Here is a 23784-nt window from a genome sequence, read left to right as displayed (position 1 = left end):
TTTTGTTTTCACAAATTTTCCCTATTTATGCTGTTTATTTATTTATTTATTTATTTATTTATTTATTTATGAGTTCATTTCTGAGTTACAGTAGCTATACTCATCATCTTCTCTCTTTTTAAAAATATTTTACTTCTTTTAACCTTTACGTTATATTTAAGTATACAGTACTTGTTCTGAATAAGGGTTTGCAGTTTTCTGCTTCTGTCTGTTAGTCATCTTACTTGTATTTTTGTATCCTGTTGTCTTTTTGTTTCACGTAGACTAATCCACTTCAGTATTTCCTGTAGTGCAGGCCTGTAGTGGAAAATTCCCTCAGTCTCTGTATGTCTGGAAAGGTGTTTATTCCTCCTTCATATCTAAAAGATAACTTTAATGGATATATTATATTTGGCTGGTATTTTCTCTCTTTCAATCACTTAAATATTTGATTACACTCTCTCCTAGCTTGTACAGTTTCTGCTGAAAATTCCAATGATAACCTAATGGGTTTTCATTTATAGATTACCACCTTCTTAACCCTGTCTGACTTGAGAATACTTTGTCATTAATTTTTGACAGTTTTCAATATAATGTGCCTTGGAGAAGGCCTCTTTGGATTGAGATAATTAGGTGTTCAGTTTGCTCTTGGACTTGGGGATCCAGTTCTTTCCATAGGTAGGAAATTCTCATTGATTATTTGTTTGAATATACTCTCTGTTCCCTTCTCCTTATCTTCTCCTTTCAGTATACCCATTATTCTTATATCGCTCTTTCAGATGGAGTCAGATAGCTCTTGTAGACATCTTTCATTTTGTTGTTTTTAAATCTCAAGTCTCTCTCTTCTTCCACATACATCATTTCCAGATTTCTGTCTTCAATATCACTAATTCTTTTCTCCATCTGGTCAGCTCTGTTTCCTAAGAGCACTATTTCATTCTTCATGCCTTTTATTGAGTTCTTTATCTCCAGAATTTCTATTTGGTTACTTTTTTAAAATTTCAGTCTCTTTGGTAAAGTTTGCTTTTATTCATTAATTTCTGAGTTCGTTAAACTACCCGAGTCTTCTTTCACCTCATTGAGGTTTTTTCCGAACTGCAGTCTTGAATTTTCTGTCAGTTAAGTCCAGTATTTCCATGTGTTTAAATTTATTCTCTGGAGATTTTTCGTTTTCTTTCAGAGCTGCCTCAAACCTTGGTTATTCATGGTATTTGATTGATTCTTTTTCAGTCTAGGCATATCAGAGTGAGCTCTGCAGCTGGTTGATAAGAGGTCTTTTTTGTTTTCCAATAGTTGGCTCTAGTTGGCCCATTTTGTTTGGTCTGGTATAACTCTGCTGAGAGGTGAAAAATGTCTTGTATTCCCTGGGGAGGTGGCTGTCTCCTCTGTGACCAGGTCACCTCAGTCTCAGGGCACCACCTTCATGGGCAAATGTGGTGGGTGATGGGATTCTGAACCCCTGAAATCACAGTGCTGCTCCTACAGCTAGATGCAGTGCTGTGCTATTTGAGGAGTCCCTGGTACCCTGCTGAGACCAGCTGTGATGTCTGTGGGTGGGGTGGGCTGGGAGAGGCCACTGGTGTGTTTGTAGCTTTGTGTCCTAGTAATGGCAACCACCAGACCTCAGCTGCCTCTGTATGTCCATACTTGTCACTGGTGTGTTTGTAGCTTTGTGTCCTAGTAATGGCAACCACCAGACCTCAGCTGCCTCTGTATCTCCATACTTGTCACTGGTGTGTTTGTAGCTTTGTGTCCTAGTAATGGCGACCGCCAGACCTCAGCTGCCTCTGTATGTCCATACTTGTCACAGGGATTAGCCACAGTTATGTGTCTGCCCCTCAGGAACTCTCTCTCCAGTACCCAGGGCTGCAGATATTCTGCTTTGTAACCTGACTCTCACTGTTAGTTTCTTCTGGGGCCTGCTGCTAGTTCTGGGGGGGTACAGAAGGGCAAGCTCTGTGAGGCTGGAGGAGGCAGCCTGGCTCCATGGCTTTGTTTTCTGCCTGGTGGTGAGGGCTGCTAGACCATGGCTGTCACACTAAGTGTTCAGGCTCTGCCCCGAAGTCTCTACACTGATCCCTGGCTTCGGCAGTATTATATGCTGATTCCCTCAGGCAGGAATGCTCGGGGCCACAGAGAGTACTCCTGCAGCCTGGATGCTCCTGTCCCGGGACACAGAATTAGCTCTGAGCTGTGTCCACAGCCCATATCTCTGCACTTCCCTCTTCCCTCCTCCCCTGTTTTCCCCATTCACCCACCTTCAGATGTTTCAATACACAGATCTTTCAGACGTGTATGTGTGTTACACAGGTAATCCTTTATTGAATTTTAGCTGTTTAAGTTGTTGTAACTTCAATGAGAGAGGTCAAAGGGACCCTTCTTGCTGCCATGCTTCTTATACCACCACCCCCCTCAAGCTTTTAAACAAAAGCTCTGCCAGCCAGAGCAAAACCACGAAGTATTTCAAGAGCCTGCAGAGCAGTGTTAAAGCCTGTCCTGTGTCCTTCTCTCGCAGAATGACCAAATCAGAATATGGGAAATGCAAAGTCCTCTACAACTCTCAGCTGCTGTTCCAACACCGCCACTATGCAGACCTGGAGACCATCCTGTACCGCGTGCACCTCTTCAAGCCTCTGTCACAGCTCATGAAGCACACGGGACTCTATGTTCGCAATGCCGTGCCACAGGAGGCCTTCCAGGCCCTGACCAGGTGTGCACCCTAGCCCGACCAGGTGTGCACTGTAGCCTGCTGCAGGACGGGAGCTGCCAACCTGCCTTTGGTGGCCTCCATGGGCAGCACAGTGACCCTTGGAGGTGTAGTTTTTAATTTTCTTGCCCGAAGAAGCCTAGGGAGGAGTGGGTGCAATTCCAAGGGACCCCAAGCCTACATCCACTATTTCACATGCTTTCTGAAGAGAGATTGAGAAAGATATTGGTGAAATAAAGACAGTTTATTTGAACACATGTCACCTGAACATATCTGCTGTACTTGAGGAATATCCAGGAATAGCCTGATGAATGAAAACACTAGTTAAAACCCATTTTCCCAGTGAGTTATGGGGAAACAGTGAGCACTGAGACTGCCAGGCCCAGCAGGCCAACAACAGCTTTCTCACTCAACAAGTGTTTTGTTTCCTGCCTGCTCATCCCCTAAGCCCTGCTCATCCCCTAAGCCCTGTTCCACCCTCCCTCCTTATTCCTCAGAAAGCCCATCTCCAAAGATCTTGATCTTTCACTACTTGCACCCCTTTTCCTGTGCTTTTCTCTCTGTTCCAATGCTGGTGAGCTCCCTGGCCCTGGGCAGCTGTGTACTCCTGCTGGGGCGTACTGCTCATGCTTGGCTGCAGAGCTCCTGCATTCATGGACAGAATGCCCTTTCTAGTGTTTGCTCCAGGTGGAGGGCTAAGTAGAGACTGACGAAGAAGAGTGTAGTGGGTACATGAGACCATAGCTAGTTTGTGCCCGGATCAGTGAAGCAGGAAAGAAAGGACCACGGCAGTTTTTTCAGGAGGTCAGAAAAGTCTGACCTTGAGAAGCAACAAGCAGACATTCACCAGGTGGACAATTCACTCACTGTCAGTTTGGGGCAGGGGGTGCGAACCATCTCTTTATGTTTTCAGAGCTAGCAATAGGTCTGGCCAAGAGTTGGCCCTCAGCCTGTGCTCGCTGAATGTATTAATAAAGGAGAGGATGGAGGGAGGAGCAGGAGAGAAAGGGAGAGAGCACAGGGAACAGAGGAAAAAAATCAGCGAGGGCTGAGAAGGCTTCCCTTTATTCCCCAACTGTCCACACGCAAGGGGCTGGGCAAGTGTATACGGGGTAACCCCAAAACAACAGCCACAGCTGCAAGTCAGGAAGCGGCTCAGGGGGAGGCTCACGTCGGGCGGGTGCGTCGCCTTGGAGTACCCAGAGCCTTGGTGATCCACTGGGGGAGCGTGCACCCTACCCTGCCTGGTGGGTGATGGGGCACAGCTGGGGGGTTCTGGTGGGGGATGGGAAGACACTGCTATGTATTAAGTGCTCACTGCTTCCTAGTTAGTTACATCCATTACGGCTTTATTCCCATCTGAAAGTCAGGAAACAGCAGCTCAGAGAGGCCAAGTGGTGGCCCAGGGAACTCAAGTAGTGACAAGCAGAGCCCAGTCAATCATCCTCAGGCATTACCTCATGCCAGACCTCAGAAACAGCAGAGACAGTGAGCAGCAAAACATAGCTCCCACCTGTATTCCCGAGAGCATTGGTGTGAATCAAGTGCATGTTGCATGCCAGGCCCAGGGACGGTGCGGTGAGGGGGAGTCCTCGGGCAGGGTGTTCTTTGCTCAGTCCTTGAGCTTTGCTAAGACACGAGGCTGTGTGCACAGTGCACTCCTCCTGGGGAACAAACTCGGAGGTCAACACCCTTAACAGCCCGCTGGCTGGGGCTGCTCTCTGGTGATTGGTGTGGAATAAGGCCACAGTAGCAGAAAAATAATCAGAGCAAAACCTTAGAAGCCTTTAGCTTGTGGAGCTGGCAGGAGAGAGAACAGGAGGCGTTCCCCCTTGTGAGCCAGCTGACTGGAATCTAAGTTCCTCATGGACAAGCCCTGTGACCTGGGACGAGTGATTCAACCTGAGTTTTTATTTTCCCTTGTAAAATGGGGATGACCTATCTTGCAAGGTAGGTGAGGCTGAGGAGGGTGGCCCTTTGTTTTCCAGGATCTACTGCATCTGCCTTCACAGCACCAAGCTCAGGGAGGTGATCACAAGAGATCTGCTGCCTTCCTCCACCATGATCAAAGACCTGAGCCAAGAGTTTGGGTTGCCCATTTCACAAGAAGAACTCACAGATATAAAATTTTCAGCCATGTCACCTCTTCCTGCCCCCAGTCTTGAGGACTTCCAAGGTCGGAATCCCACCCCCACTCATGAAATCCTTGCCCACCAAGAGAAGTATCTGCAGTGGCAGGACCCTGTGATGCTGAAGAACAAGGGCCAGAAGCACAGTCTGATCCAGGTGGGCATTCTCTCCTCTCCTGGAGCAGAGGTTCCAGGCTTTTGCCCCACCTGGGCTGTGCAGTCACCGCTGGGAGATATCGGGCAGATGGCCAGTTTCTGAGCAGGGCATCTCCCCTGGCCTGTATCTACTCTCCTGCCTTGGGATCGTAGGCAGGTGGGCATGTAGTTCTGGATGCAGGGCACAACCATTTCAGAACTTCTCACTCCATGTCCTGGCATACCCTGTACTTCCTGAAAGGTGAAAAGGAATGTTCCTAGGTGTATTACTTTTACCCTGGCCCCAGCCTTCATATTTGAGTAAGAACCATCGTGTGTGTGTGTGTGTGTGTGTGTGTGTGTGTGTGTGTGTACGTAATATCTTGCTTAAGTGGCTACAGGCATGGGTGTTGTGAAATGTCCAAGCAACACAGGACATAAACTAAATCAGTATGAGAAAATGTAAGAGGAAGAGAGTAGACTGAGAAGCTGGTGAGGTAACCAATGAAGAGGTTGTGTTTTTCTATTAGTTTTCAGGTTTTCAGTTTTTTAAGAGAACCACTTCTTGGATTTATCAATCTGCTTTTTCTGTTTTTCTAATTCATTAACTTCAGCTTTTAATTGTTATGACATTTAAAAACCTATTTTCTCCTTTTTTTCTAGCTTCTTAAGTTGAATTTCATTCATTTTCATCCTTTCTTGCTTAGTAAGAAAGGCTATGCATTTTCCTTTGTATATATCCTTGGCCACATTCTGTAGAGTGTCATATGTACTGTATGTTCTGGTTGTTATTTGCCTTAAATTTCTTTTAAATTACAAAGCAAGACCTAGGTTCGTGCCTATAAAAGTTTCAAGTAGTATTGAGGGTATTAGCAGTCTTTCCTTACCCCTTCATCCCACCTTCTCAATGCACTTACATATGTGCACACAAAAGTACATGAGTATATCATATTAATTTATGGAATATTCCATTTTATTCATGTCATTTAACAAGGGGTCTTGAATATCTTACAATAATATAGCTGTACATAATTTTATAATACATTTGCATAATTTATTGAATATCCCTCTTTCTCCTATATTTTGTTGAAATCACTTGGAAGTATTGTTCCAGATTTTTAGAAAATTATGTTTCTATTGTCTCATGTATTGCTACTATAAAATGGCTTTAAATGTCTTGTCCATAATTAATCATTGAAATCCACCTTTAATTTTTTTCTATTTTTACGCTAAGATGTAATTAACATACTATAAATCCAATCATTGTAAGTGTATATAAATTAACAATTTTAAAGTAAATTTACAGAATTTTGCAACCATCACAATCCAGTTTTAGAACATTTCCATTCCCACAAAAATTTTCCTTATGCCTATTTACTCTCGATTTGCTACCACTTCCAGCCCCAAGTAACTAACCACTGATTGCTTTTTGTTTGTACAGATTTGCCTTTTTGAACATTTCAGGTAAAATGAAATTATACAATATGTGACTTTTGTGTCTGGCTTCTTTCACTGAGCATAATGTTTCTGAGCTTGATGCCTGTTGCAGAATGTATCAGTAGTTTTTTTTTTTAAGTTTTATTTATTTATTTATTTATTTATTTATTTGTTTGTTTGTTTGTTTCAGGTGTACAAGACAAGGTAATACTTAGACGTTCATCATTTATATCCCTCACACTGTGAACCCCCCTCCCCCCATCCACTATCCCTCCGACCTCACACTGAGCCATCACATTATATATATAAAATTATAGTTGGCATTCATTAATGTTTAGCTTCTGGTGTACAATGCCATGATCAGGTATCCACAGTATCCCTGAGGTGGTCTCCCAAATAGGACGCATGTCCATTGGATACCCAACAAAATCTTTACAACATTGTTGAATACCTTCCCCAAATTAATTTTCAAAAAACCCTGAGGCCATCTTGTGGTTACCAGCTGCTTCCAAATCCCGAAATGCCCATCGGTAGATGACTGGATTAAGAAGCTGTGGTACATTTATACAATGGAGTATTACGCAGCCATAAAGAAGAAAGAAATCTTATCATTTGCAGCAACGTGGATGGATCTAGAGAACATTATGTTAAGCGAAATAAGTCAGAAAGAGAAAGACAAGTACCATATGATCTCACTTATATGTGGAATCTAAAGAAAAGAATATGTGAATGAACTAATCAGAAACAGTTTTGGGGACGCAAATTAAAAACCGAGAGTTGTTAGATGGGTGTGGGGGGGGGTTGGGGATAAGGGGAAAGGTGAAGGGATTTGTTTTTTAATTGCTGAGTAGTGCAGATACTCCTTGATTTATGATGGGGTTACACCCCAAAAAACCCATCAGAAATTGAAAGTATCAGTTGAAATGCATTTAAAACGCCTGACCTACCACACTTAGCCTCGCCTACCTTAAATGTGCTTAGAAGACAATATCCACAACAAGCTGGCAACACAGCACACTGCAGAGTATCTGGTGTTTACCCCTGTGATCATGTCGGATGGCCAGGAGCTGTGGCTCACTGCCACTGCCCAGCATCAGGAGTGGATTATACTGCCTATTGCCAGGCCAGAAAAAGATCAATGTGTATCACTTTCACACCATTGTAAAGTCAAAAAATCATAAGTTGAAACATTGTAAGTCAAAGACCATCTGTATTCCATTGATTGGAGGTACCACACTTTGTTTATTCATTCACCACTTAGCGGAATTTGTATTGTTTCTGGTTTGTAGCTATTATGAATATTACTGCTAAGAACATTTGCATACAGATCATTGTATAAAAATGTGTTTTCACTTCTTTTGGGTAGAAACCCAGAAGTAGAATTGGGACTCATGGCAAATTTATGTTTAATATTTTTTAAAAAATTGTCAAGCCGTTTTACAATGTAGTTGTACCATTAACACCACCACCAGCAATGCATAAGGATTCCAGTTTCTCCACATCCTCACAAACGTTTGTTATTGTCAGTCTTTTTGAATACAGTGATTCCAGTGTGTGTATGTAATCATATCCCACTGTGGTTTTAATTTGTATTTTATAATAACTAATGATGTTGGATATCTTTTAATGTGCTTATTAGCAATTTATACATCTTTGGTGGAATATCTGTTCATGTATTTAACCTTTTTTTAAAAAATCAGTTTGTCTTCTTATTGTTAGGTTTGTAAGAGTTCTTTATAGATTCTGGATATAACTGCTTAATCAGAAATACGATTTTCAAATATTTTTCTCTGTATCTATATGGCTTGCCTTTTTATTTTCTTAATGGTATAAAGCAAAACTAGATGTATGAAAGTTTTTAATTTTGATAAATTCCAATTTATCAGTTTTTTTCTTTTTATTGATCATGCTTTTGGTGTCATAGCTAAGAACTCTGCCTAACTCAAGGTCACAAAGATTTTCTTCTATGCCTTTTTCTAAATTTATAGTTTTAGCTTATTTTGGCCAAATATTTTGTATATTATGTACGGTAGGGGGTCTAAATTCATTTCTTTGCATGTGTATATCTTATTGTTACAGCACCATTTTTCAAAAAGATTAGCTATTCCCCCATTGAATGGCCATGGCTATTGTCAAGAATCAGTTGACCATAAATGCAAGAGTTTATTTCTGGGCTTTGTTATGTTCCATTAACTTATATGCCTGTCCTAATGCCATCTGCACATTGTCTTGATTACTGTAGCTTTATAGACAGTTTTGGAGTTAGATTGTATGTGTCATTTATGTTCTTTTTCAAAATTATTATGATCCTGTGCATTTTCATATAAATTTTAGGATCAGAATGCCAGTTTCTACCAAAAAAAAAAAAAAGAAAAAAAGAAAAACAAAAAGCCTGTGGGATTTTCATGAGGATTACTGAATCTATAGGTCAATTTGGGAGAGGACTGCCATCTTAATCTTGAAGCTGCTAATTCATAAATGTTTAATGTCTCTGCTGCTTTTACTTAGGTCTTCTTTAATTTTCCTCAGTAATTTCTGTAGTTGTTGTGTACAAGTCTTACACTTTGTGAAATTAATAAATTATGAACTGAGTTATTTTCTTTAATTTTCGAATTGTTTGTTGCCACAATATAGAAATATGATTGAGTTTTGTATATTGACTTTGTATCCTGAAACCTTTTGAAATTGGATCCTGTCATCCATGGATAAATATAATTTTACTTCCTCCGTTCCAATCTGGATACCCTTCCTTGCTTCCTTTCCTTCCTGTATTAGTCTTCTCAGATTGCCATACAAAATACCACAAGTTGAGTGGCTTACCATCAGAAATTAGTTTTTCTTATGGTTCTGGAGGATGGGAAATCCAAGATCAATGTGCTAGTGAAGTGAATTTTATTCTGAGGCCTCTTAGCTTATAGATGGCTGCGTTCAACTGACCTCTTCTTTTGTGTGCAGGTGTGGGGAGAAAGTGAGCTCTCTGAAAGCTAATGTAAGGACATTGATCCTACTGGATCAGGACCCCACTCTTATGACCTCATTTAACCTTAATTGCATCCTTACTCTACATACAGCCATGCTGGGGGTTAAGGATTCAACATAAGATTTGTGTGTGGGGGAGAGGGAAACACAAACAGTCAATGCATTACTCTTCACTCCTCTCCCCCACTTTTTATGGCCTAGAATCTCTATTATAAATTACAATGTGGAATAGGAGTGGTGAGAGCAGGCGTGCTTGCCTTGTTTCTGACCTGGAGGGGAAAGCATTCAGTCCTTTACCATTAAGTTGGATATTAAGTGCAGGTTTTGGATGCAGTTTATCAGGTCAAGGAAGTTCCCTTACAGTCTTAGTGTGTTGAGAGCTTTTATCATAAATAAACATTGGATTTTGTCAAATGCTTTTTTCCCCTGCATGCATATATTGAGGTGGTTCTTGTCCTTTATTAACATGGTGTATTACGTTATTTGATGTTTAGATGTTAAAACCTTGCATTCCTGGAATACATCTCCCTTGGTCATGGTATATAATTCTTTATCTATGTGCGGCTGAATTGATTTGCTAATATTTGGTGTTTTTCTTGTGACATCTTTGTCTGACTTTGGTATCAGGGTAATGTTGCCCCAGGAAGTGTTTCCTCCTCTTTTATTTTCTGGAAATTTGTGAAATGTTGGTATTCATTTTCTCAATGTTTTGTTGAACCAAGCATCTAAGCCTGAGCTTTCTTGGTGGGGAAATTTTAAATGACTAATTTTATCTCTGTACTTGTTATAAGTCTATTCTGATATCTATTTCTTAAAACGAATTTGGCAATTTGTGTCTTTCTAGGAATTTGTCCATCTAAGTTATATAGTTTATTGGCATATCATTATTTATAGTCTTCTCTTATAATCCTTTTAATTTCTGTGAAATCAGTAGAATACTCCTTTTTCATTCCTGATTTTACTAATTTGTATCAAGTCTCTTTTTTTCTTGGTGAGTCTAGCTAACGTTTACCGGTGTTGGTGGTCTTTTCAAATAATCAGTTTTGGAATTCATTTTCTCTGTTTTTCTATTTTTTATTTCATTTATTTCCACTCTAAACTATAATTTTCTTCTGCTTATTTTGGATTCAGTTTGCGCCTCTAGTTTCTGAAGGAATAAAGTTGGGGTTTGATTTGAGATCTTGTTTTCATGTATCTACTTACAGCTACAAGTTCCCCCTAAGCTCTACTTCAGATACATCCCATACACTTCACATGTTGTGTTTTAGTTTTCATTCACCACAACATATTTTATAATTTCCACTGTGGTGTTTAGAAGTGTGTGGTTTAATACACATATTTGGAGCCATCTCAAATGTCTTTCTGTTAATTTTGTAATTTAATTTTGTTGTGACTGGAGAACATACTTCATATGATTTCTACCCTATGAAATTTATTGAAATTTGTTTTATGGCCTGGTATATGCTCCATCCTGAGGTTTGAAAGGAATATGTATTTTTCTGACATTGGGAGGAGTGTTATATAAATGGAGGGTCACGTTGGTTAATACTGTTCAAGTCTTCTGGCATGGCTGATTTTCTTTCTAGTTGTCCTACCAATTGAAAATGAGGTATTGAAGTCTCTGTACATTAATGGTTGAATTGTCTGTTTCTCCTTTCAATTCTGTCAGTTTTGCTTATTATATTTTGGTGCCTTGTTAAGTATTTTGTGCTTATAATTGTAATATCTTCCTGATGAATTGTCCCTTTAAACATTATGAAATATTCCTCTTTGTTCCTACTAACATTTCTCATCTGAAAGACCGTTTTGTCATTTGATAATGTACGCACCCAGCTACCTCCTGGATTGCGTACATGTGGTTTTTTCCAGCCTTTGATTTTAAAATTATTTGTGCCTTTGCATCTAAAATGTGTCCTCTAGCGTATAATTGGGTCTTGTCTTTTTTTTTTAATCAGTCTGACAATCGGTGCCTTTGTCAATTTATGCATAATTTTGATAGGGTTAGATTTATGTCTTCTGTTTTCTATTTCTTCTGTATATCTGTGTTGATTTTGTTCCTGTTTCTCCTTTACTGCCTCCTTTTGTGTTGAGCAGATATTTTCAGTGTACCATTTTAATTCCTTTGTTGATTTTACCTTTAAAAATTATTTCTTAATTGTTTCTCTAGAATTCTTCTGTAATATGCATCTTATTTTTATCACAGTCCACTTCACATAATTACTAACTTTAGTTGGGTAAAATGTAGAAAATGTTTTACAATATTTTTCCATTTTCTCCCCCTCCTATATGCTATTAATGTCCTCATATCTATGTATACATATATGTACAATAAACCCCAAATGATACTGTTATAATTATTTTATATAATCATGTCTTTTAAATTAAAAGTTAAGAGAAGAAAGGAAAATGCATTTATATAATCTTTTCTATTTACCCACATATCTTTCTTTTCCACTGATATTTCTTTAGTAGATTCTCGTTATCAATTGGTGTTATTTCTTCTCAGCTCTAAGGACCTCCTTTAGTATAACTGTTAAGGCAGGTCACTACCAATAACTTCTGTCTTTAACCAAGAGTGTCTTTATTTTACATTCATTTTTGAAAGATATTAATTTTGGTACATGGTGACAGATAGCAGTCCAGTTTCATTCTTTTGCACGTAGCTATCCAATTCTGCCAGCACCATTTATTGAAGAGGCTGTCTTTCCTCCATTGTATGTTTTTAGCTTCTTTGTCAAAAATTATCTGTCCATATTTATGTGGTTTTATTTCTGGGTTCTCAGTTCTATTCCATTGGTCTATGTATCTGTTTTTCCGCCAATACCAAGCTGTTTTGATTATTGTAGCCCTGTAGTACAAGCAAAAATCAGGGAGTGATACCTCCAGTATTGTTCTTTTTTTTAAATATTGCTTTGGCTATTCTAGGTCTTTTGTGGTTCCAAACAAATCTGATGATTTTTTGTTCTATTTCTTTAAAAAATGCCATTGGGATTTTAATGGGGATTGCATTAAATCTGTATATGGCTTTGGGTAATATGGCCATTTTAACTATGTTGATTCTTCCAATCCATGAGCACGGAATGTCTTTCCATTTCTTTGTGTCTTCTTCAATTTTTTTCAAAAGATAGTTTTTGCCGGATATAGAATTCTTGGTATTCACCAACAATTTTTTTTTTTAAGCACTTTGAAAATATCATTATACTGTATTCTGGTCTCTGTTGTTTCTGATATTTAGCCATGAATCATATTGTTGTTCCCCTGTGCATAAGTTATTGTTTTCTTACTCTTTCCAAGATTTTCTTACTGTCTTTTTCTTTCAGCTGTTTGACTCTAATATGTCCAAGTGGGGATCTTCTATATTTCTTCCACTTACGGTTCATTGAGATTCTCTAGATTGATAGATTAACATTTATGGTTTTCATTTCTTCAAATATCCTTTTCTGCTCCTTTTTCACCCCCCTCCCACCTCTCCATCCCCTCCCCCACTCCACCTCTGAGACTTCCAGTATGTACATGTTGGTTTACTTAATAGTGTCTCACAGGTCTAGAGGCTCTATTATTTTTTTTTAATTCTGTTTCTGTTCTTCGGATTGGATAATCTCTATTGATCTATGTTCAAGTTCAGATTCTTTGCAGCTTGATTCTGCTGTTGTGTCCTTATAGTGAATTTTTCACTTCAGTTACTGCATTTTATAACTGCAGAATTTTAATTTAGCTCTTTTTGAAAATATTTCTTCATTCAGATTGTCTATTTCTTGACTCGTTGTATATTTGCTTAAATTTTTCAAGTTTTTGTTTCTTTATTTTTTTAAATAATAACTGCATTGAAGTCTTTGTTAAGTCAACCAGCTGGACCCACTCGGTTTCCACTGACTGCTTTAGTTTTTTGAATAAGGTTTAACTTTCCTATTGTTTTGCATGTCTCCTAATTTTTAAGGAGATATCTAAATATATTGCAGCAACTCTGGACTATTTTGCCCACTGTGGTGGTGGTGGTGGTGGTGATTTAGTAATTTGCCTGCAGTTTAGTAAGTCTGCGGAATCTGTCTCCTCAAGGGTGTATGATTGCTGAGAACTGTATGGTGTATTCTTTTTAAGCCTGGCTTTATTGGGGTCACCCCTGTGTCTGCTGCATCAGCCGATAATTGGTCAGATGCTGTGCTCAAACACCTTGAGTCAGCAAACTTCCAGTATTTCTCAGTGGGGCTGTGTATGGGCAGGGGAGTGCATTCAAAGAGTGCTCTTTTCCTTTCCACTGGGCCCTCACACCTCCTTTGGGTGAGCAGACAGGGAGTCAGGAAGGGATGTGTGAAGACCTTATCAAGGTCCTCTGTGACTGTCTCATTTCCTGTGTCTTCCTGTTCAATTCTCATTAACTTGCCAGCATGTTGCTTGCTCCATGGAGGACTGCAACCTCAGGCTCAGAGCAGCTGGCCTTTTCTGTTTGTTTGCTGCTGAGATTGCTGTTGCTACTTATAATTAACCATGCATATGGGGTTTTTAAAGACCCATTCCCAAGCCGGTGAGCCTCCTCTCAAGTGAGCAGAGCACTGCTGATTTTCATGAGTTACCCCACCCTAGAACGGCTGCTCTGATTGTACTGGATGGCAGGAATGACACTCCTACTGTTCTTACCTGAGGTTCAGTAGATTATGAATAAACACTTCTCTTTTTGTATGCTTTTGGTCAATTTCCATTGGTTGTTTTTGACAATTTTTTCCAGTTTTATAATTGCTTTTGAGGAGAGGATTGAGCTCTTTGTTCCACCACACTAGAGTCTGATCTTCCTGCTGGCTAGCCAGCCACAAATTTTACTTATATCTGTGTTTGCTACTATTTGGGGGTTGTGTCTACTTTATCCTTGCTTTACTATTTTTCTCTTTCAGAAACTTTTAGTGGGTAATAAACTTTCAGGGTGCCTGCAGTTCCAAGATCATCATTCTATCTTTGCATTTGAATAGCAAATAAGCTAATTTTAGGATTATATATTCAAATTCCTACACACACACACACACACACACACACACGACCATCACAACACCAAATCTATTGCTTTCTAAAATCAAGACTTGCAGATAAGATGGATGCCCATCTGATTCTTTCTCCTTTTTGGCTAAACTATAACTCCTTTTAGAGTCTTTTAAATGTCTTTCTTAATCATTGGTGTTCATATCAAGGTGTCCATGTGGGGACATTTTTGTTTTCACTGAAACTTATAAAGAGCCTTCCTCCCTGAAAAAAATCACTCTTAATTTGTACGTGTTGACTTTATACACAGAGTTCTGCTCTAGCTTTCATTTCATCACCTTGATTTCTCTCTGTGACCACAATTTTATAATTTTAAATTGTACTGGTCATGTTTTTACTTTCCAAAAATTCTCATAAGTTCCTGTTTTAATGAATAATATAGTTTTGTTTTATTAATACTTTAATTAAACATACACATTAGAGCATATGTGGAAGTACTGGTAAAAATAAAAACCCAATATCTTACACCCACTATCCAGCTTAAGAAATCAAACATTTTCAATATTTTAATACTTTTCTTTTATAGTACTCTTACCTATCTCTTACCCTTTATCCCAGAAGTTACCACCATCCTGAATTTTATCTTTCACTTGCTTTTCTCTTAGAGTTTACTGCTTATGCCTATATTCATAAACATTTTGTTTAGATTTGCATATCTTTGAATGTTATAAAATGGAATGATAGTGTATATAATTTTCTACAGTTTTAATTTTACCTCAGTATTAATGAGATTTAACCATGTTTATGTGTGTAGGTGTAGGGATATACCATAGCTTACTGATGGTCCTTCATATTGTTTGTTTTCCTCTTTAAACAATATAATTGCAAACATATTAACATATTTCCTAAAAATATATATGCCAGGTATATACCTAGGATTAGAATTGCTTAGTGGTACTTCCACTTGCCAGGATAATAGTTTATTTTCCAAAATGTTTATACAAATATATGCCCACCAACCGTGCATGATTTCCCATTATTCTACTTCCATGCATACATGCTACAGTAAGACTTAGCTTTTCACTCTTAATGCTGTCTTTTAATAGATAAATTATTTTAAATTTTGTAAATTTTCCATTTCTTCTGTTATGACTTAAATTTTTCTTTTTACTGCATTTAAGAAGTCTTTTTCTACCCCTAGGTCATAAAACTATTCTGTTTTTTTCTAAAAAATTTAAATTTTTTTTCATTAAAATAAATTTTAATCCATCAGGAATTTATGTTTTGTATGAGGGTAGGAATCTAATATCATATCTTCCACATGCTCAATGGTACCAGCAACGTTGCTTAAAAGCCCATCCCTTCCCCGGTGATCCATACTGCCCAACCTGTCAGATCAAGTTGCCATTGATGCATGAGTCTGCTTATGGATGATTGGGATCTTTATTGAAATTGCATTTATGAATATATTATTCTCTTCAAAGAACCAATGTTATCTGTTGTTTTGATTTCCATATTGTACATGGATCTTCTATTTCATTCATTTCTGCTTCTTCCTTCTTTTATTTTCTTTAGATTTAATTTACTCTTCTTTTCTTAACTTCTTCAGATTGATGATTAGACAATTGATTTTCAGGCATTCTTCATTTTATTATATTCATTTGGCTGTGAATTTCCTATGAACATTAAATGCATTCCTCAAGTTTTTATACATCATATTTTCAGGACTCAGTTAAAACATTTCTAATTTCCATTTTGATTTCTTCTTTGATACATGAGTCACTTAATAATATATTTAATTTCCAAATACTTTGGGATTATTTGGTTACCCCTATCTTTTTTTTAATTAATTAGATTTATTGGGGTGACAATTGTTAGTAAATTTACATAGATTTCAGGTGTACAATTCTGTATTATATCATCTATAAAACCCATTGTGTGTTCACCACCCAGAGTCAGTTCTCCTTCCATTACCATATATTTGATGCCCCTTACCCTCATCACCCACCCCCCACGCCCTTACCCTCTGGTAACCACTAAATTACTGTCTGTGTCTATGAGTTTTTGTTTCTCATTTGTTTGTCTTGTTCTTTTGTTGCTTTTGGTTTATATACCACATATCAGTGAAATCATAGGGTTCTCTGCTTTTTCTGTCTGACTTATTTCACTTAGCATTATACTCTCAAGATCCATCCATGTTGTCACAAATGCTCCTATATCATCTTTCCTTAATGCCGAATAGTATTCCATTGTGTATATGTACCACAACTTCATTATCCATTCATCTATTGAAGGACATTTTGGTTGTTTCCATGTCTTGGCCACCGTAAACAAAGCTGCAATGAACATTGGAGTACACGGGTCTCTATAGAGAAATGCTTTCAGATTTTTTGGGTAGATACCCAGGAGAGCGATTGCTGCTGGGTCGTATGGTAATTCTATTCGTAATTTCTTGAGGAACCTCCACACTGCCTTCCATAGCGGCTGCACCAGTCTGCATTCCCACCAACAGTGTATGAGAGTTCCTTTTTTTCCACAGCCTCTCCAACACTTGTTACTATTTGTCTTGTTGATGAAAGCCATTCTGACTGGGGTGAGGTGATATCTCATCGTGGTTTTCATTTGCAGTTCTCTGAATATTAGCGATGTTGAGCATTTTTTCATATGTCTATTTGCCATTTGTATATCCTCTTTGGAGAAATGTCTCCTCAGGTCCTCTGTCCATTTTTCAATTGGGTTGTTTGTTTTTTTGTTGTTGAGTTTCATGAGTTCCTTGTATATTTTGGATATCAGCCCCTTATCAGAGGAACTGTTTGCAAAAATCTTCTCCCATTCAGTTGGTTGCCTCATTATTTTGTCAATAGTTTCTTTTGCTGTGCAGAAGCTTTTCAGTTTCATATAATCCCATTCATTTATTTTAGTTTTTACTTCCATTGCCTTTGGAGTCAAATTCATAAAATGCTCTTTGACCCAAGGTCCATAAGTTTAGTATCTATGTTTTCTTCAATGCAGTTTATTGTGTCAGGTCTTATGCTTAAGTCTTTGATCCATTTTGAATTAATTTTGGTACATGGTGACAGATAGCAGTCCAGTTTCAATCTTTTGCACGTAGCTATCCAATTCTGCCAGCACCATTTATTGAAGAGGCTGTTTTTCCTCCATTGTATGTTTTTAGCTTCTTTGTCAAAAATTATCTGTCCATATTTATGTGGTTTTATTTCTGGGTTCTCAATTCTATTCCATTGGTCTATGTGTCTGTTTTTCCGCCAATACCAAGCTGTTTTGATTATCGTAGCCCTGTAGTACAAGCAAAAATCAGGGAGTGTGATACCTCCAGTATTGTTTTTTTTTTTTTTTAATACTGCTTTGGCTATTCGGGGTCTTTTGTGGTTCCAAACAAATCTGATGATTTTTTGTTCTATTTCTTTAAAAAATGCCATTGGGATTTTAATGGGGATTGCATTAAATCTGTATATGGCTTTGGGTAATATGGCCCTTTTAACTATGTTGATTCTTCCAATCCATCAGCACAGAATGTCTTTCCATTTCTTTGTGTCTTCTTCAATTTCTTTCAAAAATGTCTTACAGTTTTCAGCATATAAATCCTTCACATCCTTGGTTAAGTTTATTCCTAGGTATTTTATTCTTTTAGCTGCAATTGCAAAAGGAATTGTTTTTTCTATCTCTTTTTCTGAGATTTCATTGTTGGTATATAGGAAAGCAATGGAATTTTGTACGTTGATTTTGTAGCCAGCAACTTTACTATATTCATTGATTGTTTCTAATAGCTTTTTGGTGGAGTCTTTAGGGTTTTCTATGTATAGCATCATGTCATCTGCAAAGAGTGACAATTTAACTTATTCATTCCCAATTAGGATGCCTTTTATTTCTTTCTCTTGCCTGATATCTCTGGCGAGGACTACCAACACTATGTTGAAAAGCAGAGGTGATAGGGGACAACCTTGTCGTGTTCCTGAACATAGAGCAAAGGGCTTCAGCTTTTCACCATTAATTATGAGGTTAGCTGAGGGCTTGTCGTATATGGCCTTTATTATGTTGAGGTATTTTCCTTCTATACCAATTTTAGTAAGTGTTTTAATCATAAATGGATGTTGTATCTTATCAAATGCTTTTTCTGCATCAATTGATAGAATCATATGGTTTTTGTCCTTTATTTTGTTTATGTGATGTATCACATTGATGGATTTGCGAATGTTGAACCATCCTTGTGCCCCGGGATGAACCCCACTTGGTCGTGATGAATAATCTTTGTAATGCATTGTTGTATTCGATTTGCTAGAATTTTGTTTAGGATTTTAGCATCTGTATTCATCAGAGATATAGGTCTGTAGTTTTCTTTTTTTGTGTTGTCCTTCCCAGGTTTTGGTATCAGGGTAATGTTGGCCTCATAAAATGAGTTAGGGAGTACTGACTCTTCTTCAATTTTTTGGAAGAGTTTGAGCAGGATTGGTATTAGATCCTCTTTGAAGGTTTGGTAGAATTCACTGGTGAAGCCATCTGGTCCAGGAGTTTTGCTTTTGGGAAGGTTTTTGATGACTGATTCAATTTCGTTACTGGTGATCGGCCTGTTTAGATTTTCCACTTCTTCTTGGTTCAGCCTTGGAAGGCTATATGTTTCTAAGAACTTGTCCATTTCTTCTAAGTTATTAAATTTGGAGGGATATAGTCCTTCATAGTATTCTTGGATAATCCTTTGTATTTCTGTGGTGTCCATGATAACTTCCCCTTTTTCATTTCTGATTTTGTTAATTAGTGTCTTCTCTCTTTTTATCTTAGTGAGTCTAGCCAAGGGTTTGTCGATTTTGTTAATCTTTTCAAAGAACCAGCTTTTTGTCACATTAATTTTTTCTATTGTCTTTTTGTTTTCTATTTCATTTAGTTCTGCTCTGATTTTTGTTATTTCCTTTCTTCTACTGACCTTGGGTTTCGCTTGTTCTTCTTTTTCTAGTTTTTTAAGGTGTAACATGAGGTTATTTATTTGGGATTTTTCTTGTTTCTTGAGATAGGCCTGTAATGATATAAATTTCCCTCTTAAAACTGCTTTCGCGGCATCCCAAAAATTTTGGTAGGATGTATTTTCATTGTCATTTGTTTCTATGTATCTTTTGAGCTCTCCTCTAATTTCTTCTTTGACCCAGTCGTTCTTTAAAAGTATGTTGTTTAATCTCCATGTATTTGTGTTTTTTCCTGCTTTCTTTTTGCAGTTGATATCCAATTTCAAAGCTTTGTGATCAGAGAATATGCTTGGTATGATTTCAATCTTCTTAAATTTGCTGAGGCTGATTTTGTGTCCCAATATATGGTCTATCCTTGAGAATGTTCCATGTACACTCGAAAAGAATGTATAGTCTGATGTTTTAGGATGAAGTGCTCTATATATGTCAATTATGTCCATTTCATCTAATGTGTCATTTAGGGCTGCGATTTCGTTATTTATCTTCTGTTTGGATGATCTATCCATAGCTGTTAATGACGTATTTAAGTCCCCTAGTATAATTGTGTTTTGGTCAATTTCTCCCTTTAGTTCTGTTAGTAGTTGCTTGGTATATTTCGGTGCTCCCTGATTGGGGGCATAAATGTCGATGACTGTTATGTCTTCTTGTTGTATAGTCCCCTTTACCATTATGAAATGTCCAACTTTGTCTCTTGTTATCTTTTTCACCCTGAAGTCTGTTTCATCGGAAATCATTATGGCTACACCTGATTTTCTCTGGGTACCATTTGCTTGGAGTGTCAATTTCCATCCTTTCTCTTTGAGTCTATGCTTGTCCTTGTAGCTGAGATGTGTCTCTTGTAGACAGCATATGGTTGGGTTTAGTTTTTTGATCCAATCTGCTACTCTGTGTCTCTTTATTGGTGAGTTCAGTCCATTTACATTTGGGGTGATTATTGATATGTGAGGATTTCCTGTCATTCTATCTTTAGTTTTTTGGTAAGGCTGTGTCTCCATTGTTTCTTTGCCTTTTTGTTGTTGTCTATTATTTCTGTGTGGTGGTATTCTATGATGTTTCCCTCTGTTTCTTTTTTTATTACAGTATATATTTCAGTTCTGGATGATTTTTGAGTGGTTACCCTTAAGTTTATGTAAAAGAAAGTTTGATATTTAGAGTATTCCAGTTTCTTCAGTACGCTTACTTTCTCTATTCCCATATTCCAGTTCAGGCCTTTACGCTCCCCCTTTTTATGTCTCGGTTGCCACAAGTTGTCCCTGTTGATGGTGGTCTAATAGCCTCCTTTAGTATTTCTTGTAGTGCAGGTCGTGTATTAGAAAATTCCCTCAGCTTCTGGATGTCTGGAAAGGTCTTTATTCCTCCTTCATATCTAAAGGAGATCTTTGCTGGATATATTATTCTTGGCTCATAATTTCTCTCTTTCAATAGTTTGAATATTTGGTTCCATTCCCTCCTAGCTTGTAGAGTTTCTGCTGAAAAATCTGATGATAATCTAATGGGCTTTCCTTTGTAAGTTACCATCTTCTTTTCCCTGGCTGCCTTAAGGATTCTTTCTTTGGTGTTAATTTTAGACAGCTCCAATACAATGTGCCTTGGTGAAGGCCTGTTGGGATTGAGGTAATTAGGTGTTCTATTTGCTTCTTGGATTCGAGGATTCAGTTCTGTCCACAAGTTTGGGAAGTTCTCATCGACAATTTGTTTGAATATATTCTCTGTTCCCTTCCCTCTTTTTTCTCCTTCTGGTATGCCTATTATTCTTATATTGCTCTTTCTGATGGAGTCAGAAAGTTCTTGTAGAGTTCTTTCATTTCTTTTAAGTCTCAAGTCTCTTTCTTCTTCCATCTTGTAAATTCCAGGTTCCTATCTTCGATGTCACTGATTCTTTCCTCCATCTGGTCAACTCTACTACCTAAGCTGGATATTTTATTGTTAATTTCTTCTATTGAGTTCTTAATCTCCAGAAATTCTATTTGGTTCTTTTTCAAAATTTCAATCTCTTTTGTAAAATGCTCATGGTGTTCTTTGATTGTGTTTCTGAGTTCATTAAACTGCCTTTCTGTGTTTTCTTGCATCTCGTTCAGTTTTTTCAGAATTGCAATCTTGAATTCTCTGTCATTTAAATCACAAATGTCCATATCTCTAAGTTCCTTTTCTCTAGACTTTTCGCTTTCTTTCTGAGCTATCTTGTTGCCTTGGTTACTCATGGCAATCACTGATTTAGTATTTCTCTTTCTAGACATCTATGGGAGTGACTTCTGCAACAAGTTGATAGGTATGCGAAGAGCTTTTGAAGTTCCAAAGCTCTGTCTGCACCAGATTCAGAGCCCCTTTGTTTCAGCAGTTCTGTTTACTCCTGCAGGGATCCGCCCAGATAGGTGGGGCCAGGGGCGGGGTGAGTTGTGAGAGGTGGCCCAGAGCAATGGCGGCGACCACCACCACAGCCAGTCCTGCTTCCACAGCTCCCTCCCCTTTGCCGGAACTAGTTGAGCTGCGAATCTGTGTCTGCGGTCACAGTTCTCAGAGCAGCAAATATTCTGTCCTTTGATCTGACACTGCTACTTTATTGCTTCTAGCACCCGGCAGGTGGGGGCGGGGCGAGCTCTGGGAGGGTAGGGAGGCTAGTCTCCGTGCCTATGGCTTCCGTTCTCTGCTTGGCAGTGAGGGCTTAAACCACCGATTTCAGCCCTCTATCCTCAGTCTTTGCTCCGAGAGCTGCTGTGAGTGAGCATTGGGCTCAGCCGTTTTGTATGCTGCCTTCTCAGCCCTGTGGGCTGTAAGCGGAGCCCTAACAGTCCGAGTCCTTCCCTCTCCTGCAGCTGCAGCTGCGGAAGATCCGGGAGCTGCGGGCTCCGAGCACTGAGCTAGGTCTGTGTCCTGCGCCCGCACGGCTCCGTCTCCGCACTTCTCTCCCTCCTCCCCCGCTCGCGCGATTCACCCACCTGGAGGTGAATTAGTAGTGGGCCTCTTCGTCTTGCCTGTCTGCTGTGCAGGGAGTCCTTTGTGGAGTTATTGTTGTCCGATTAGTTGTAAATTCCTGTGGTGCTTTACAGAGGCTCACCTCACGCCGCCATTTTTCCTGAACTCTCCACCCCTATCTTTGTGTTATTGAGTTCTACCTTAATTACATTGTTATCAAAGAGTGTATTCTGTATAATTTCTATCCTTTGTTGAGATTAGATTTGTGGTTCAGCATGTCAGTTCTGGTAAATGTTCCCGTGTACTTTAAAAAAAAAGTGTATCCTGTAGTTTTTAATATAGTGTTATATATATGTCAATTTTGTCAACTTTATTTTTTTTCAAGTCTTCTATATCCATATCTTTAAATTCTGTTTCTTCTTCCAGGTACTACATGGAGTCTGTTAAAGTTTTCAAATATGATTACGGATTTGTTTCTTTCTCCTCTTTTGTATTTGTTTTGCTTTATATATTTCAAGGCTATGTTATATATACAAATATTTAGAACTGTTTTATGCTGTTAATTTGAAGCTTTTGTAACTTTGATAGATCCCTTTTTTATCTCTGGAAATATTTTTTTAGACGTATACATTACAGTTAGTAAAATACATAAATCTTGAGTGTATATCTTCATTTTTACATGTACACACACACACACACACACACACACACATACACACACACACACCCTGTGAAACCATCACTCAGGTCAGGATGTAGAACAATTCTATCCTTCCAGAAAGTATCCTGCCCCTTCCCAGTTAACTACTATCCTGAATTCTATCACTATATTAGTTTTGCTTGATGTTAAACTTCATATAATGGAATCATACAATATGCATTCTTGCACTGGCATTTTATAAATATGTATGTTCTTACATACATATTTATTGCTGAGTTTTCCATTGTGTGTATGCTGCAATTACTTTATGTATTCTACTGATTTACATTTGTGGTTCTTTTGGTGGGGGTATGGCAGGAGTGTTATTATGGCAACATTTTTGTACAGCTCCTTTTTGTTTGAACTATATATTCATCCCTCTCGGGCATACGCCTAATAGTAAAATTACTGGGCCATAAAGTAGGTATATGTTTAACTTTTAACTGCCACATTTCCAAAGTGGATGAACCATTTCATATTGTCACCAGCAAATGTATGGAAGTTCCTGTTGTGCTACAACCTTGTAAACACTTGGATCTGTCAATCTTTATGTACTGGTATTATATTCTTGTTTTAATGTGCCTTTCACTAAATAATAATGTTGAGCACTTTTCACACATTATTGGCCGTTTAGATATCCCCTTTTGTAAAGTGCTTCTTCAAATGTGTTTTCCCTCCATTTAAAAGAAATTTTCCCCCCTTTCTTCCACTCCCCCACCCACTCCGGTTCAAGCTCAGTCTAGCTTGTAGGGCACAGCTCCCTGGCCCATGTTGGTATTTTATGCCTTGCGCTCCCCACTGGCTGAGGCAGTCTGTCGCTGGTTGTAGGTTGGCCACTCACAGCAGCTCACAGCAGCTCTC

The 23784-nt window shown here is 38.4% G+C and overlaps 1 protein-coding gene across 3 annotated transcripts in view; it reads left to right on the top strand.

Moving 5' to 3' along the window:
* Positions 1–23784, top strand: part of CFAP92 (cilia and flagella associated protein 92 (putative)) — a 138079-nt gene that overhangs the window by 107168 nt on the left and 7127 nt on the right. For all 3 annotated transcript variants that reach the window (XM_081051101.1, XM_081051100.1, XM_081051099.1), the window contains 2 exons: positions 2495–2689; positions 4675–4972. In XM_081051101.1, coding sequence (XP_080907227.1) covers positions 2495–2689; positions 4675–4972 — 493 coding nt within the window. The remainder of the gene's footprint in view (positions 1–2494; positions 2690–4674; positions 4973–23784) is intronic.

This window comes from Rhinolophus hipposideros (assembly GCF_964194185.1).
Source record: "Rhinolophus hipposideros genome assembly, chromosome: 1".
Taxonomy (NCBI): Eukaryota; Metazoa; Chordata; class Mammalia; order Chiroptera; family Rhinolophidae; genus Rhinolophus; species Rhinolophus hipposideros.
Note: the sequence above shows the minus strand (reverse complement) of the source record. Positions and strands in the feature narration are given on the sequence as shown.